Source organism: Phaseolus vulgaris, chromosome 9, assembly GCF_000499845.2.
Source record: "Phaseolus vulgaris cultivar G19833 chromosome 9, P. vulgaris v2.0, whole genome shotgun sequence".
In the NCBI taxonomy this organism is placed as follows: domain Eukaryota; kingdom Viridiplantae; phylum Streptophyta; class Magnoliopsida; order Fabales; family Fabaceae; genus Phaseolus; species Phaseolus vulgaris.
This window is the reverse complement of record NC_023751.2, coordinates 9,634,245-9,648,268: the sequence shown is the minus strand read 5'-3', so window position 1 is coordinate 9,648,268 and position 14,024 is coordinate 9,634,245. Positions and strand designations below refer to the sequence as shown.

Here is a 14,024-nt window from a genome sequence, read left to right as displayed (position 1 = left end):
ACAAGTTCTACGTATTTCTATACAAACTTGGAGTTTTTCAAAACATTCCTAATACATGATTAGGATTTATAGAAATACAAATATTTACATATCCATAGCTCAAAATAAAACTCTGAAACCTTTAAGGCTTTCCTGCACATGTATGGTCATCTGCTCGTGTACATAGTACATTGTAGTAAAATAGGCTTTAAAACGAACAAAACTGGTTTCCCGAGGCGTGAGTAATCACTGTCCGTAAGAACTTATCCGCGGTGTATTGCGCAAGTCTCCCGGGATACAATAGGAACTTCCCGGAGATTTCCAAGGATCAGAACTAACAAGTTACTCTTGATAGAGTAAGAACCCAATGTATTCAGAAAATTAAATATAATAAAGTAATATAATGAATGAAGAGAGAGAAAGAGAAAAGGTGAATAAGGGGAGGAAGAAGAAAGGTTGCATCTTTTAGTTGCTGAAAAAAAAGAGGCAAAGAAGGTGAAGAACCGTGAGTGAGAGTGGTATCAAGCAAGAGGATGGAATGCGGTATTTATAGATGAAGAAATCCAAAGCTACCGCATCTTCAGACCCTAACGGAGCCGTGACCGTCGCCGGAGTTGGAGGAAGACCCACGGGAAAGGAGGAGCCAACCACCCACGAATCTCGCAACGTTCTCCAACGTTCTCAAGATTCCACACGATCAGCAGAGCGAAGGCGTGAGCGTTCCCAGTCGTGTGGCTACGATTCTAGGTGGAAGGGGCAACGTCACGCGATAACCTCGGAGCAAATCCGGTCTTCGCTGAACCTCCGCGATCTCCTCCAACGGTCACTGAAGAAATTTAGGGTTTTACCACTTACTCTGTTTTCGTTTCACACACTCTGTTTTTCGTTTTTATTTTGCTATATTAGGTTCTTGTTTTACAACAATCCCCCACATATTGCAAAAGATAAAACATAGAAATATTGAAAGAAATTAATACTGGGTTTATCTAAGATGTAATGCATCAGAACTGGTATAGCAAGCTATATGAACCAGTCTTAGATTGATGAACGTAACACACAGTGTAGTTGGTATAGCAAGCTATATGAACCAAGACACTTAGTATGTGTTAGAGGTTTATCAATCACAATACACCCCCACATTACTTGTTGTTATCGCTGTGTTGCGCTACTAGGCCATGCGCGTGCCCAATATTCATGAGTGCTATAGAGATCTTGCCAAGATCTCATGCAAGCGGCCCCACTTGACACTCATATAGGTGATTTCATCAAGTGTATGCTGCAAATCACACACCACCCATAAGGGATATGAAAATCATTAAAACTTTGTAAATCATTAAAACTCTTTTACCTCTAAATTTTAACCACAAAGTTTATCCTCTCGATAATGCAGTAACTAGCACTTTCACACACACCATAGGAATGGACAAAATTGATTTAAAATCAATGAGTGCTAGCAAAACTAACAAGTGACTTGTTTTTACCCATATGAACCTTATTCATGGGATCTCCAATCACAAAGGTTGGGTTTCCATCACTTATTTGTTTGCAAGTGGCTTAAGTCCCATTCCCCTCGATGTTTCTAAAATCATTTTTCTCCCTATGGGTTTTGTTAGAGGATCTGCCAGATTCCGTTCTGACTTGACATAGTCAATAGAAATCGTTCCACTCTTTAACATCTATTTCACCAAATTGTGTCTCAATTGTATATGTCTATTCTTTCCATTATAGCTTTTATTTTTAGCTATAGCTATTGCCGATTGGCAATCACAATGCATTGATACAGATGGGGTTGGTTTCATTCCTAAAGGAATGTTTGTTAAGAAGTTTTTCAACCACTCAGCTTCACTACCAGCCATTTCTAGAGCAACAAACTCAGATTCCTTGCAATAATAGTTTGCCTGGCTGATCTCCATGTAACTGCACCACCCCCAAGTGTAAATACATAACCACTAGTGGATTTTTTCTCATCTGAATCAGAGATCCAATTAGCATCATTGGTAGAAAAACCTTCACAAAGTAAAACATTATCAAGTTTTTCATGCCATTGTTTTGGTGCCTGTTTCAAACCATACAAAGATTTTAAAAGTTTGCATAGCTTTTCCTTTTGACCTGAGACTACACAACCTTCAAGTTGAGTCATATAAATTTCCTCTTCTAATTCACCATTCAAAAAAGCTGCTTTAACATCCATTTGGTGAATTACTAACTTATGGATAGATGTTAAGGCTAGCAATACACGGATAGAGGAAATCCTAGTAACAGGTGCAAAAGTATCAAAGTAATATATGTTATGTTTTTTAGTAAACCCTTTAGCTAGTAATCTTGCCTTATATTTCTCTATGGATCCATCAGGATGGTACTTCTTCTTAAAGATCCACTTACAACCAATGGGTTTTGCTCCTTTAGGCAGATCTACTAAGGTCCACGTATTATTTTTCTTAATTGAATCAAGCTCAGTTTTAATGGCCTTATCCCAATGTTTAGCATCAGGAGCACTAGTAGCTTCTACAAAACTTATTGGATCATTCTCAACTAGATAAGTATAAAAGTCATCTCCAAAAGATGTTTCCTTTCTCTGTCTTTTACTTCTCCTAACATCTTCACTCAAGGTATCACTAACACTATCTATAGGTTGTTCAGATGTACCACTACTCTTTAAGGGAAAGATGTGTTCAAAGAACTCAGCGTTTTTTGTCTCTACTATAGTGTTGCTTTCAATTATATCACTATTAAAAACTAGAAACCTATAGGCAACACTATGTTCTGCATATCCTAAGAACATACAATCAGATGTTTTAGAGCCTATTTTCCTTTTCTTAGGATCAGGTAACATCACTTTAGCTAAACTCCCCCACACTCTTAGGTATTTCAAATTAGGTTGATAACCTTTCCACAACTCATAGGGTGTTTTACCAGTTTTCCTATGTGGTATCCTATTTTGCAAAAAACACGCAGTAAGCAAAGATTCACCCCATAAATTATCAGGAGCATTAGAACTAATAAGCATGACATTCATCATTTCTTTAAGAGTCCTATTTTTCCTTTCAGCTACTCCATTAGACTCAGGTGAATATGGTGGGGTTACTTCATGAATAATACCTTCTTTTACACAATAGTCATTAAATAAAACATATTCACCACCTCTATCTGATCTAATTCTCTTAATTTTCTTATTAAGTTGATTTTCTACTTCCGCTTTACAAGTTAAAAACATGTCAAAAGCTTCATCCTTATGTTTAATTAAATACACTTTGGTGTATCTAGAAAAATCATCTATAAAGGTTACAAAATAATTTTTACCACCTCTAGACATGGTTTGTTTTAAATCAGCAAGGTCGGTATGAATTAAACCAAGAATTTCAGTTTGATGTTCTACAGAGTAACATGTTTTCTTCGTTATTTTAGATTCTACGCATACATCACATTTACTACATTGTTTGTCATGCATGTTGATTAATCCTAGTCGCTGCAATTTTATAACATACGAAGAATTCACATGTCCTAATCTAGCATGTCATATATCATACGAGTCAACAATATAAGCAGAAGATTTAGATTCATTCATAATTTCAGAAATGTTTAATACAAAAAGGCCTTGATCACAATATCCCTTTCCCACAAAAACATTGTTTTTTGTCATAACAATCTTGTCAGATTCAAATGACACTTTAACCCCAACTTTGCTTAGTAATGCCACAGAGACCAAATTAACTCTAATTGATGGCACATGTAGCACATCATTCAAAGCTAGAGTTTTACCAGATGTGAGCTTCAGAAGAACTTTTCCTTTTCCTAGGACAGGAGTTGTCTTGGAGTCACCGAGATATACTTGTTCTTCTCTATCCCCCACACTTGTGTAGGAGGTGAACACATTTCTGTTTGCACATATGTGTCTGGTAGCCCCAGAGTCTACCACCCATTTGCTCACATTTGTCACAAGGTTTACTTGTGAAACGACTGCCACAATAGTATCTTCCCTTTCGGCTAGATTTGCCTTAGGATGATAGTCGTTTTTAGCCCTATGTCTGCACTGAGGTGCATGATGACCTGGATTTCCACAGACAAAGCAATTACCTTTTTTCTTGAAAGTGAGGTTAGTTCCACTCGGACGAGAGAATTTGTTATTAGGTTTCTTTTTGTGATCAAATTTTTTCTCGTACCTTTTTGGAGTTGGTTTGTCTTCTATCACGTTTGCTTTGGCAGACAAAGGTTTGGTCTTTGCAGCAACGCACTCCTTCCTGTTTGTGTCTTCGATGATGATGTGGGTGATCAAATCAGATAAAGACATTTGTTTATGTCTGTGCTTCAGTTGTTGTTTGTAATCCGTCCAAGACTGCGGAAGCTTTTCGATCAAGAGTTCGAACACGAATTCATCTGGCAATTTTATGCTTTCAGTTTTGATATCTTCAATCAGCTTGTGATATTCGTTTATTTGGATTTTGATGTCTTTGCCTTCGATCATCTCCCAGCGGTAGTAGTTTGTAATTACGAACCTTTATCTGACGATGTCTTCGACAGTATATTTAAGGATAAGAGAATCCCAAATATCTTTCGCATTCTTATAAGAAGCATAAACATCGAATAGATCGTTAGATAACACACTGAGTAAAGTGTGATGGCATACCTTATTCGCATGGATCCAGTCGTCAACTTGTTTCGCAGCTGTGGTTGAGTCGGGTTTGGAAGTTGTAAGTGCATGAGCAACTCCGTACATGTCCAATAGGGTGGACACGCGTTCTTGCCAACGTCGGAAGTTCTGACCGGTGAAGACTTCAATTTTGGAGACGTCCGGAAATGGTTTCGCAAAAATGGTTTGCGTTGCGGAAGCAACATTTGATGTTCCCGTAGCGGTGTTGTCGTTGTTGTTCGGATTTTCAGCCATAAGTCTTTACGATTGTAGTAAAATAGGCTTTAAAACGAACAAAATTGGTTTCCCGAGGCGTGAGTAACCACTGTCCGTAAGGACTTATCCGCGGTGTATTGCGCGAGTCTCCCAGGATACAACAGGAACTTCCCAGAGATTTTCGAGGATAAGAACTAACAAGTTACTCTTGATAGAGTATGAACCCAATGCATTCAGAAAATTAAATATAATAAAGTAATATAATGAATGAAGAGAGAGAAAGAGAAAAGGTGAATAAGGGGAGGAAGAAGAAAGGTTGCAGCTTTTAGTTGCTGAAAAAAGAGAGGCAAAGAAGGTGAAGAACCGTGAGTGAGAGTGGTATCAAGCAAGAGGATGGAATGCGGTATTTATAGATGAAGAAATCCAAAGCTACCGCATCTTCAAACCCTAACGGAACCGTGACCGTCGTCGGAGTTGGAGGAAGACCCACGGGAAAGGAGGAGCCAACCACCCACGAATCTCGCAATGTTCTCCAACGTTCTCAAGATTCAACACGATCAGCAGAGCGAAGGCGTGAGCGTTCCCAGTCGTGCGGCTACGATTCTAGGTGGAAGGGGCAACGTCACGCGATAACCTCGGAGCAAATCCGGTCTTCGCTGAACCTCCGCGATCTCCTCCAACGGTCACTGAAGAAATCTAGGGTTTTACCACTTACTCTGTTTTCGTTTCACACACTCTGTTTTTCGTTTTTATTTTGCTATATTGGGTTCTTGTTTTACAACATAGTCATCGCAGTTTAAACACAACACAAAAGGCAAGGGTAAGCTAGTGAAAATAAAATTTTATAATATACGAAATTAAATTAAAAGAGAAAATCAAATTACATGGCCAATTTCTCAATTATTCAATCTTCTACAAATTCCAACATAAATCAATCACGTAGATCTCACATGGATCTACACATCCAGAATATTCAACAAACAACGTTTTCCGGAAGACCCGTATTAAGTAAGTCCTACCAGAGACTAACACCTGATCCAAAGATTACCAGCGAATCCAACATAAAGGATCAGGGTAAGTTCAATACAACCCAAGCCGTGCATCTCATATGTCACGGTGTGCATGAACTCCTCCATCTGCTTCTCACCACCTGATATCTCAGTCTATGTGACTTAGATCATCAGTGAAGCTCGGAAATCTCTATTACCACATAGGCATCAATACTTAATACACAACAAACATCAATCCATACATTATCCCAAATGTATGAATTCAATTTCATACCATTCTGCCATACAACATCATTCCAAACACGATCCACAGTATTCAAAAGCGTAATTAACACACAAAAAACAACACCTTAAATATTAAACCATCAAAATCTAATATTTTTACAAATTTAAATAACATATAAACAAACAACATCCCTGCAAGAGAAATTGAATATTGGGACCACGTCCCTTTCGCATTCAGATCTTCTATCCTAGGGTGCTATTAAAAATTAAATTTAGCTTCCCTTACCTTAATTTCTTGCTTTCCAAGCAACTTTTAGAATTTTATTTCCAATAGTCTGGATAAACTTCAAGATTTACAGGCCTAATGCAAATTATCCAAACAGAACAAAAATTCAGTATATAGTAGAATAAGTTGAGAGGGTTAAACTTCTCAACTGAACCCACCAATATTGATGACTAAATCCTAAGGAAAAACAGAGAACAAAGGATATTTAGAGTAAAAATGAACTTACTCTGTTTAAAAATCTGACCGGGTAGAAATGTTCCTTAACTCACCAACTACAACGTGGTATGACCAGATTTTAAAATATATGAGGTATGAAGTGAGAAATTAAGAGAGAAGGGAGAGGAGAGAAGTTGGTAGAGAGAGAAAGTGATTGGGAAGAAAGAAGAAGAAAGTGATCGTGTGGGGTTGGAGGAAAAACGCTTTCTGCTTTTTAAAAAAAGTGTTGTTACACTTTTGTATGTGAAATTGATTCAATTGAGGTTCCATTTCATCAACTCATTGCAAATAGTTATACTCAATTTGGTATGGGATTAAAACAACAGTAAATTTTGAAAAAATATTAATAATTTTTTTTAAAAAAACTAATAATCATCTTGGATTTTTGTTTTTTTTTTTCAAATATTATTAGTTTTTTTCAAATTTTCATGTTATAATATAAAGAAAAAATATATTTAATTCTTTATTTATTACCAATATTAAGAATATCTAAAATTTGTATTAAAAATAAAAAATAATTTTAAAATAGAAAATAATTTGTAAGTATAATGTATCAACATAAAACATATCCAATCCATAAAAAAAATATAGTTTAACAACTCTTACACTATGTTTGTTTTCAGGTATGTGCAATGGGGAGGGAGAGACGAGCTGTTGTTTGGTTTTGAGAATGGGGAAGCGAATGAGAATAAGGTGTGAGCTTTTTTTTATTCTTCACACAAATGAAGAGAGCTACACTCATTCCACCTAAGATTCTTGCATTTTACCCAAATACCCTTGTGCATGCATTTTCAAACGATTAATAATATTAATTGTTTTATTTCTATTATAATTATTAACATAACTATATATATATAATATATAAAATTAAATATTACATAAATTTATTTAACAATTTCAAAAATATTTAATTATACTCTTAATAACAACGTATAATTGTAAATAATGAAAATAATAAAATAAAATTATAATATAAAAAAAACATATATAGTTATATAAATAATAAATATATATATATAATAATAAATATTATTTTCATAAATTTTAATGTATTTAATAAATTTATTTTAATTTAGTAAAAAAAATATTATATTTTTTAATTTTTTATTAAAAAATACAAGTAATTATAAATATTATATATTAGAAAAATTTAATTAACTCAAATATTCACAAAAAATATATATCATAATTCATTATTTAAATATTTTTTAATAACAATGATAAATTTGTAAACTTACATATAACACCTTTAAAATAATTTTCGAGTTCCTTCTTAACTATCATATCAATCACAAATTTGAATAAATCATTTTCACAAATTCACTATCATCCCTCAATCCAAACAATCTCACATATTCTCTCTAATTCTCACAAATTCACTTCCCCTCCCCACAAATCCCCTCCTCAATCCAAACACATATACAATTCTTGATGTGATGAGTTTAAAAATAAATAAATATATATATAATAAAAATAAATTTAGAATTAAATTATATAAAAAATATAAAAATAATAATATTAAGAAGTATAATGTGATTGTATAAAAAATTTAGATTATCATTATATCATTATAAAAAAAACATTTCAAACTGTTTCTATCAGCATTGGACAAAGAGAGGAAGTGGGAGTGTGTTCCATTTGGTGCGCGTTTATAAGAAGACACACCCACACCACAAATGTGTGGTCTGTGGTAAGCCTTTACGATAAAAGTTTCTTTCAAACATACACTTAACAAATACTTTTAAAAAATAAAATGAAAATTAATAAAATATTAATTTATTGGATTGTGAAGTGTATGTTTTCACTAATTAACCCATTCAACACCTATCAAACACTATGTGATTCGCATTCTCTTCCTTCCTCGTTCCACCCTGAACGCGCATCTTCTTCTCTGTCCCACTCACATTTCATGGCGTCCATGCCAGAGACCAAGAAGTTTGCCATTGAGATCTTTGAAGGTGAGGATCTTCTTGCTGACTCTCTTGCCAAGTACGTTGCAGATCTCTCCAATAAGTTTACTTCGGAAAGGGGGGCTTTCACCGTTTGCTTGTCTGGTGGCTCTATGATCGAGTATCTCCGGTGATATTTTTTTTCATATAAAAATGTTCTCACTTTGAACGCAAGCGTGTTTAGATGGAATTGAATTGGATTAATGTGAATGTGTTTTGTGTTGGGATCTCAGGAAACTACCGGAACCGCCTTATGTTGATTCTATTGAATGGTCCAAATGGCAAGTGTTTTGGCTTGATGAGAGGGTCGTGCCTAAGACTCATGTAGATAGTAACTACAAGCTTGCTTTAGATGGCCTTCTCTCCAAGGTATATTTACTTGTCTTCTGTATGTTGGAAAATGGTTTGTTTAGGTTGAATGTGCACGGGTTGTTTATGTTGAACATGTTCTCGCATTGTTGAGAATGTTTTATGTTCGTTAGGTGTTAGTTTATGTTTATGTTGAGAAAAAAAATTACATAAGGAGATTAGTTCACTGTTATGCATCTCCTTAAGTTTAATTCAAACCTTTGTTAAAATAGTTCATGTGTGAGGATAAGAACCCCATTTTAGAATCACACCCAACATGAAATATGGACATGTTTTCTCTTTAGGGAAGTAATAGTTTAAACTAATCAATTAATCATTTAGTCTTTGCATGTGCCACCATATAGGTTAGACAAAAAAAGAAAACAACTTAAGTTTTAGTCCTTATATTATTACACAATGGTCTCTTTCATTATATTTCTTAAGATTTAGTCTCCATAAGTCTAAAAATATATTTTTTTGAACAAAGATTGATTTCTAAATAAGGGTAACCTATGACCAAACAATTCCTTTAAACTAATTCATATCAAACTTGAATGTTTAAAAATATAATAGGAAACTAAAAATATATATGAAGTCGTGAAAGTACACAGATGAATATAAGGCTACAAGCATTTCATGGAGAGATTACTTAACTGTAGATGATCAGGTGGATGAATCTCCTTCGTTGGATATTGCATATTAGGGTGGTATTTTGACGTGTTTATTCTTATGTAATGAAGGGAAAGAAAAAAATTGTCTTCAATTTCAAGTTATGAGCTGTAATTTTTCTGTGCAATCTTCTTTAAGATGACTGCGTGACCAGATTATGTTGTTTGGCTTCCTTGTCTTCCATCAACATAAGTTTTTTGTCAATCTAACCTGTTGGTACTTCCATCTTGGTTCTCGTGGCAGGTATCGATTCCTCCGAACAATGTGTATGCAATCAATGATACCCTTTCAGCTGAGGGAGCAGCCGATGATTATGAGACACGTCTCAGAGAATTGGTCAGTAAAGGTGTCATTACTTTATCACCGACCAGTGGATTTCCAAAATTTGATCTCATACTGCTGGGCATGGGCCCTGATGGCCACATAGCCTCTTTGTTCCCAGGGCATCCTCTTGTGCACGAGAATAAAAGATGGGTTACCTTCATCAAGGACTCCCCCAAACCACCGCCAGAGAGAATAACTCTCACGTTTCCAGTGATTAATTCATGTGCTTACGCAGCGCTTGTAGTGACTGGCAAGGATGAAGCAGATTCAGTTCACTCTGTGTTAGGAAAATCTGAGAATCCTGTTAAGCTTCCTGTTGCACTGGTTTCCCCTGAAGGGGAGTTGAAATGGTTCTTAGACAAAGACTCTGCATCAAAGTTGTAGATGCAGCAGCTAAGCCAGTTGATCTATATGTTGTGCTTTTTACCTTTGCAATGTTGAGTTTGTGTACTGAATTTTCTCTTCCAAGTGACAGTTAGCATTGGACAGGGTCCTTAGTCATTTGTGACAATAAAGGGAATATTAAGTTATGTTGCTTCAAAATATCACATTTCTTCTCCACAAATTTTCAATCAATAATGTGCACCAACCCCACCTCTAAACGGACGGGTTCATTCGATTTAAATGCCACTTTTATGTCCTTATTGTTGAAATGAATTAAATAATCACTTCACGTTAATGGTCTTTACTATTGTCCTTTCCCACAATCAGTGTCATCATGTGTTGACCCCTATACGGTTCTTGGTACTTCCACATGGAGCTTTTTTGCTAGCTTGCGTTTTGTATTTTGTAAATGTGAGACTCTAACACCATTATGAGGACGCGGCTTGCTGCAACAGGCGTGAGGATATATGAATTATGGAAAAGAATTACTGGGCTGAAGAAATTTCATGTTGAGAACCAAATTTCCCTGATGAGAAAACATCAAATAAAATAAGACAGGCTAGAAGTCAACAGACAACAAACCTCGGTTCTTCCCTACCCCGTGAGCAAATACACCAACCATCACTCTAGAGAGTAACCCCCTTTGGGCCATTGAATCAGATTCTTTGCATTATTTTAGGTTTTTTTCATTTTTTTATTTTTAGTCCTTAGTTCTAGTCCGAACCATGAGAAGGTGCCAAGCTACCACTACTTTTGCAAACATTAGATAGACCGTGGTAAAAGGTACACTTGGTGTTGCCCCCCACTCAAACCCATCAACACCTCATTAGATTGCTTCATTGCTTAGTTAAGTGACCCAACCGAGAGATCGGATAATTCATCAAATATGATCATCCGGTGAATCTACTCTATTTAGTTTGAATTTCAAATTTTTATTTGGATAAGTGGATCTATCCAATCACATAATATCTTTGCTTTTTTATATTTTTATAAATTTCAAGAGTTTATGACGTTCGTTTTCATGTTTTAGTTCAATCCATTTAATTTATTTGATTCTTTTTAGTGATATACTCAGTTCAAATTTATAATTAGTGTTTTTAATTTCTGTTATTTTTCATTATTTATTATTTTGGTTTTATACTGTGAGCGATTTACTCATGACAAATATTGTACTGGTTGGGACCAGACAATCTTATAAATATCCGATATCGGATATCGACTGACCAACTTGTGTGAAATGCATCAAAGTGAAAAAGGAATACAGATAAAGTAAGTAATACCATTTTTTATAATTATACACATTAATTATGACTCATCAATAATAAAATTCATCATAAGATGAAACCCAAACAAATAAAAAAAAAAAAAAGTGTGACCAAAAATAAGAATGAATTGTCCAACCTGTATCAAATATATCTTAACCCCTTACAAGTATAATAAATACTAAATAGTCTTGATTTTACCATTGAAGTGGATGTTTTAACCATGGACTCATTTATTGATACTTGATTTTTTAATTTTCATCGTGAACGTCAGAAGAAAACCTTGGATACACACACTTTGTTAGACTGAACAGTTACTCCAAGAATATTCTACTCAAACTTGTGACTTGTAAGAGGAATAAAGGTTCATTTGATTTAAAGTTAGGTAAATTTGATTTTGATACAAGTAATTAAAAATCTTCTTGCGTTATAATTAATCTGAATTAGGAGTTTGATATTAAAATGCGTGTCACGATGGGGGAACTTAACTATGCTTATTTGCCTTAGCACATACTATAAGCAAGAAACGTCCTCAAACCACATGGGCAACGCAAACAATTCACGCTTTACCTCGCCTGACACTTTAAAATTTTTCACACAACGTTTTATGTTTCTTTTGTGGTTTCATATGGCATTGGTTTTCGTACAATGTGAAGTATACTTGGGTTTCTAATCCGGCATCCATTTTCTCAAAGACAACATTTTTTTATTGCAATTTGCAATCAAATTGAATGATTAGTCCAAGAAAATAGTGTTATGGTTCGTGTAGTAGTTTTAGTTCATCTTTTCCCTCCCACCTCCACACACTTTTTTGCATTAAATGTCACTTTAGGGCATGCTTGGTAAAAGACTCTGAATATAGCACATTCTGTTAATTGGAGTACCATGCATTCCAGCTTTATCCATGTGCCACACAATTTGACCGTCTACAGTTCTATTAATTTCACATCAGGCCAAATGGGTCAGGCTCAAAAGTAAGAGGGAATGAAAGAGAAGAAAAATGAAGTAAAATTGTACTCACAAGGTTGTGAAATGAATTCCATTTAAATCCAATAATGAGGCTAAGGTGAAAACCTAGTCTTTATTTTAGCTTTTGTTTCTGTGAAATGGCTAGCTGGTTCAGGGTAGAATCAATACCCTTTTACCTTGCCAAGTTGCCACTACAGAGAAGTCACAGTGAAGGAGGGGACTTGCTTCAAACCCAAAACAAACACTTGATGATTAGCAGTTTTGACTGCAATCACTTCACATAATTAAGGCCATACTTTGTGATAACGGAGAGTGCAATGTTGTAATTAGGGGGCAATACTTAGGACACACCTTTGGCATGTTGGTGTTGTCATTATCCCACAGAAGACAAAGCTCTCTTCGGATTGGACTCACTGTTTATTTTATGGAATCTCTTTCATCATTGTGGTAGATGATGAAAAGGACCTATATAGCACAAATATTCAAAAGGTAAAGCATATGGGTCTTAGAAGATTGTTCCTTTCTTTCTTCCTTCCCTTTTTTTCTTCTCATTTTTTAAGAAAGTTGTGTGGCAACCTTGCACGTCAATAACCCCAATTAATAGACACTGTTGGGTGCTGCTAAGGCAGAAAAGTAGTGATATATTAGCCAAATATTTGTGTGGTAAAAAGGCAATATGTGGTATTTTCAAAGCTGTTTATTCATGATGACAATGTTGGACTGTTGTGACCAAACAAAGCAGCAATGGAATTGCAAATAGTGCGTGTGAGAAATTATGGAAGGAAACACATATAATTTTGGTAGACTTTTTATATAGGCCATTGTCGGATCTCAAAGTGGCAATTGATGGCAAAACAATAAACTTGGAAACCGATGGAGCCCACAACAATACCAAGTATCATATCATCTCAAGTACCACACTCTTTGAGGCTCCAAGAAAAGAAAAGAAAAAGCACACTCAAAAATCTCGAGATTGTCAAAATGGATTTCGCTTACTTTTTTCTAAACATTTATATTCCAACAAATGCTTTTTATCCCATTTTATTAATAGTCTTTTAGTAATTTGATTAATTCATTCAAAATTATTTAATTCATGTAGATTAGGTCAAACATACCCTTACTTTGTCAACTTTTACTTAGTCTATTTTCAATATTAATTATTTTTAATAATATATGTGTATATTAGTATTATTGAAAAAACAACTTAAAAATTAAAAGGGAAATTATTTAAAAAGGAAAAACTAAAAACACTGCTGTTTTGAAATGCAATAAGTAAAAAGTCTTGGAAGAAACAGTTTATAACACTCTGTACTTCATTAAAATTACCAACTCTTAAATTAAATATAAATATTTTTGAATTTTTTTTTATAATATTCATGCTATTATTGTATAGTATTTATTAATTTTATTAACGGTTAATTATTTTCACTCATCATCACTTTACTATTTTTTTTTAATATTATTAGTTTTCTACTGGAACGCCGGTCATGTTAATATACTTTTGAAAATTAATGAATATTTGCAGAGGTTTAGTCTCTGGTGTGCAATGCGCGTATAGCA

General features: G+C 34.6%; 1 protein-coding gene across 1 annotated transcript; it reads left to right on the top strand.

The window, feature by feature from the left end:
* Nucleotides 1-8,360: 8,360 nt before the first annotated feature.
* LOC137821386 (probable 6-phosphogluconolactonase 4, chloroplastic) lies at nucleotides 8,361-10,392 on the top strand. The gene is made up of 3 exons (XM_068625951.1): nucleotides 8,361-8,638; nucleotides 8,742-8,877; nucleotides 9,769-10,392. The coding sequence occupies exons 1-3, from the start codon at nucleotides 8,469-8,471 to the stop codon at nucleotides 10,231-10,233; spliced, it is 771 nt and encodes a 256-aa protein (XP_068482052.1). The 5' UTR covers nucleotides 8,361-8,468; the 3' UTR covers nucleotides 10,234-10,392.
* Nucleotides 10,393-14,024: the final 3,632 nt, after the last annotated feature.

What these genes read in the sequence shown, in the direction of transcription:
- LOC137821386 (XM_068625951.1), top strand. Translation starts at nt 8,469, where the DNA reads ATGGCGTCCATGCCAGAGACCAAGAAGTTTGCCATTGAGATCTTTGAA. An exon ending in TCTATGATCGAGTATCTCCG is followed by an intron (nt 8,639 to 8,741) that starts GTGATATTTTTT and finishes TTGGGATCTCAG; the next exon opens with GAAACTACCGGAACCGCCTT. An exon ending in TAGATGGCCTTCTCTCCAAG is followed by an intron (nt 8,878 to 9,768) that starts GTATATTTACTT and finishes TTCTCGTGGCAG; the next exon opens with GTATCGATTCCTCCGAACAA.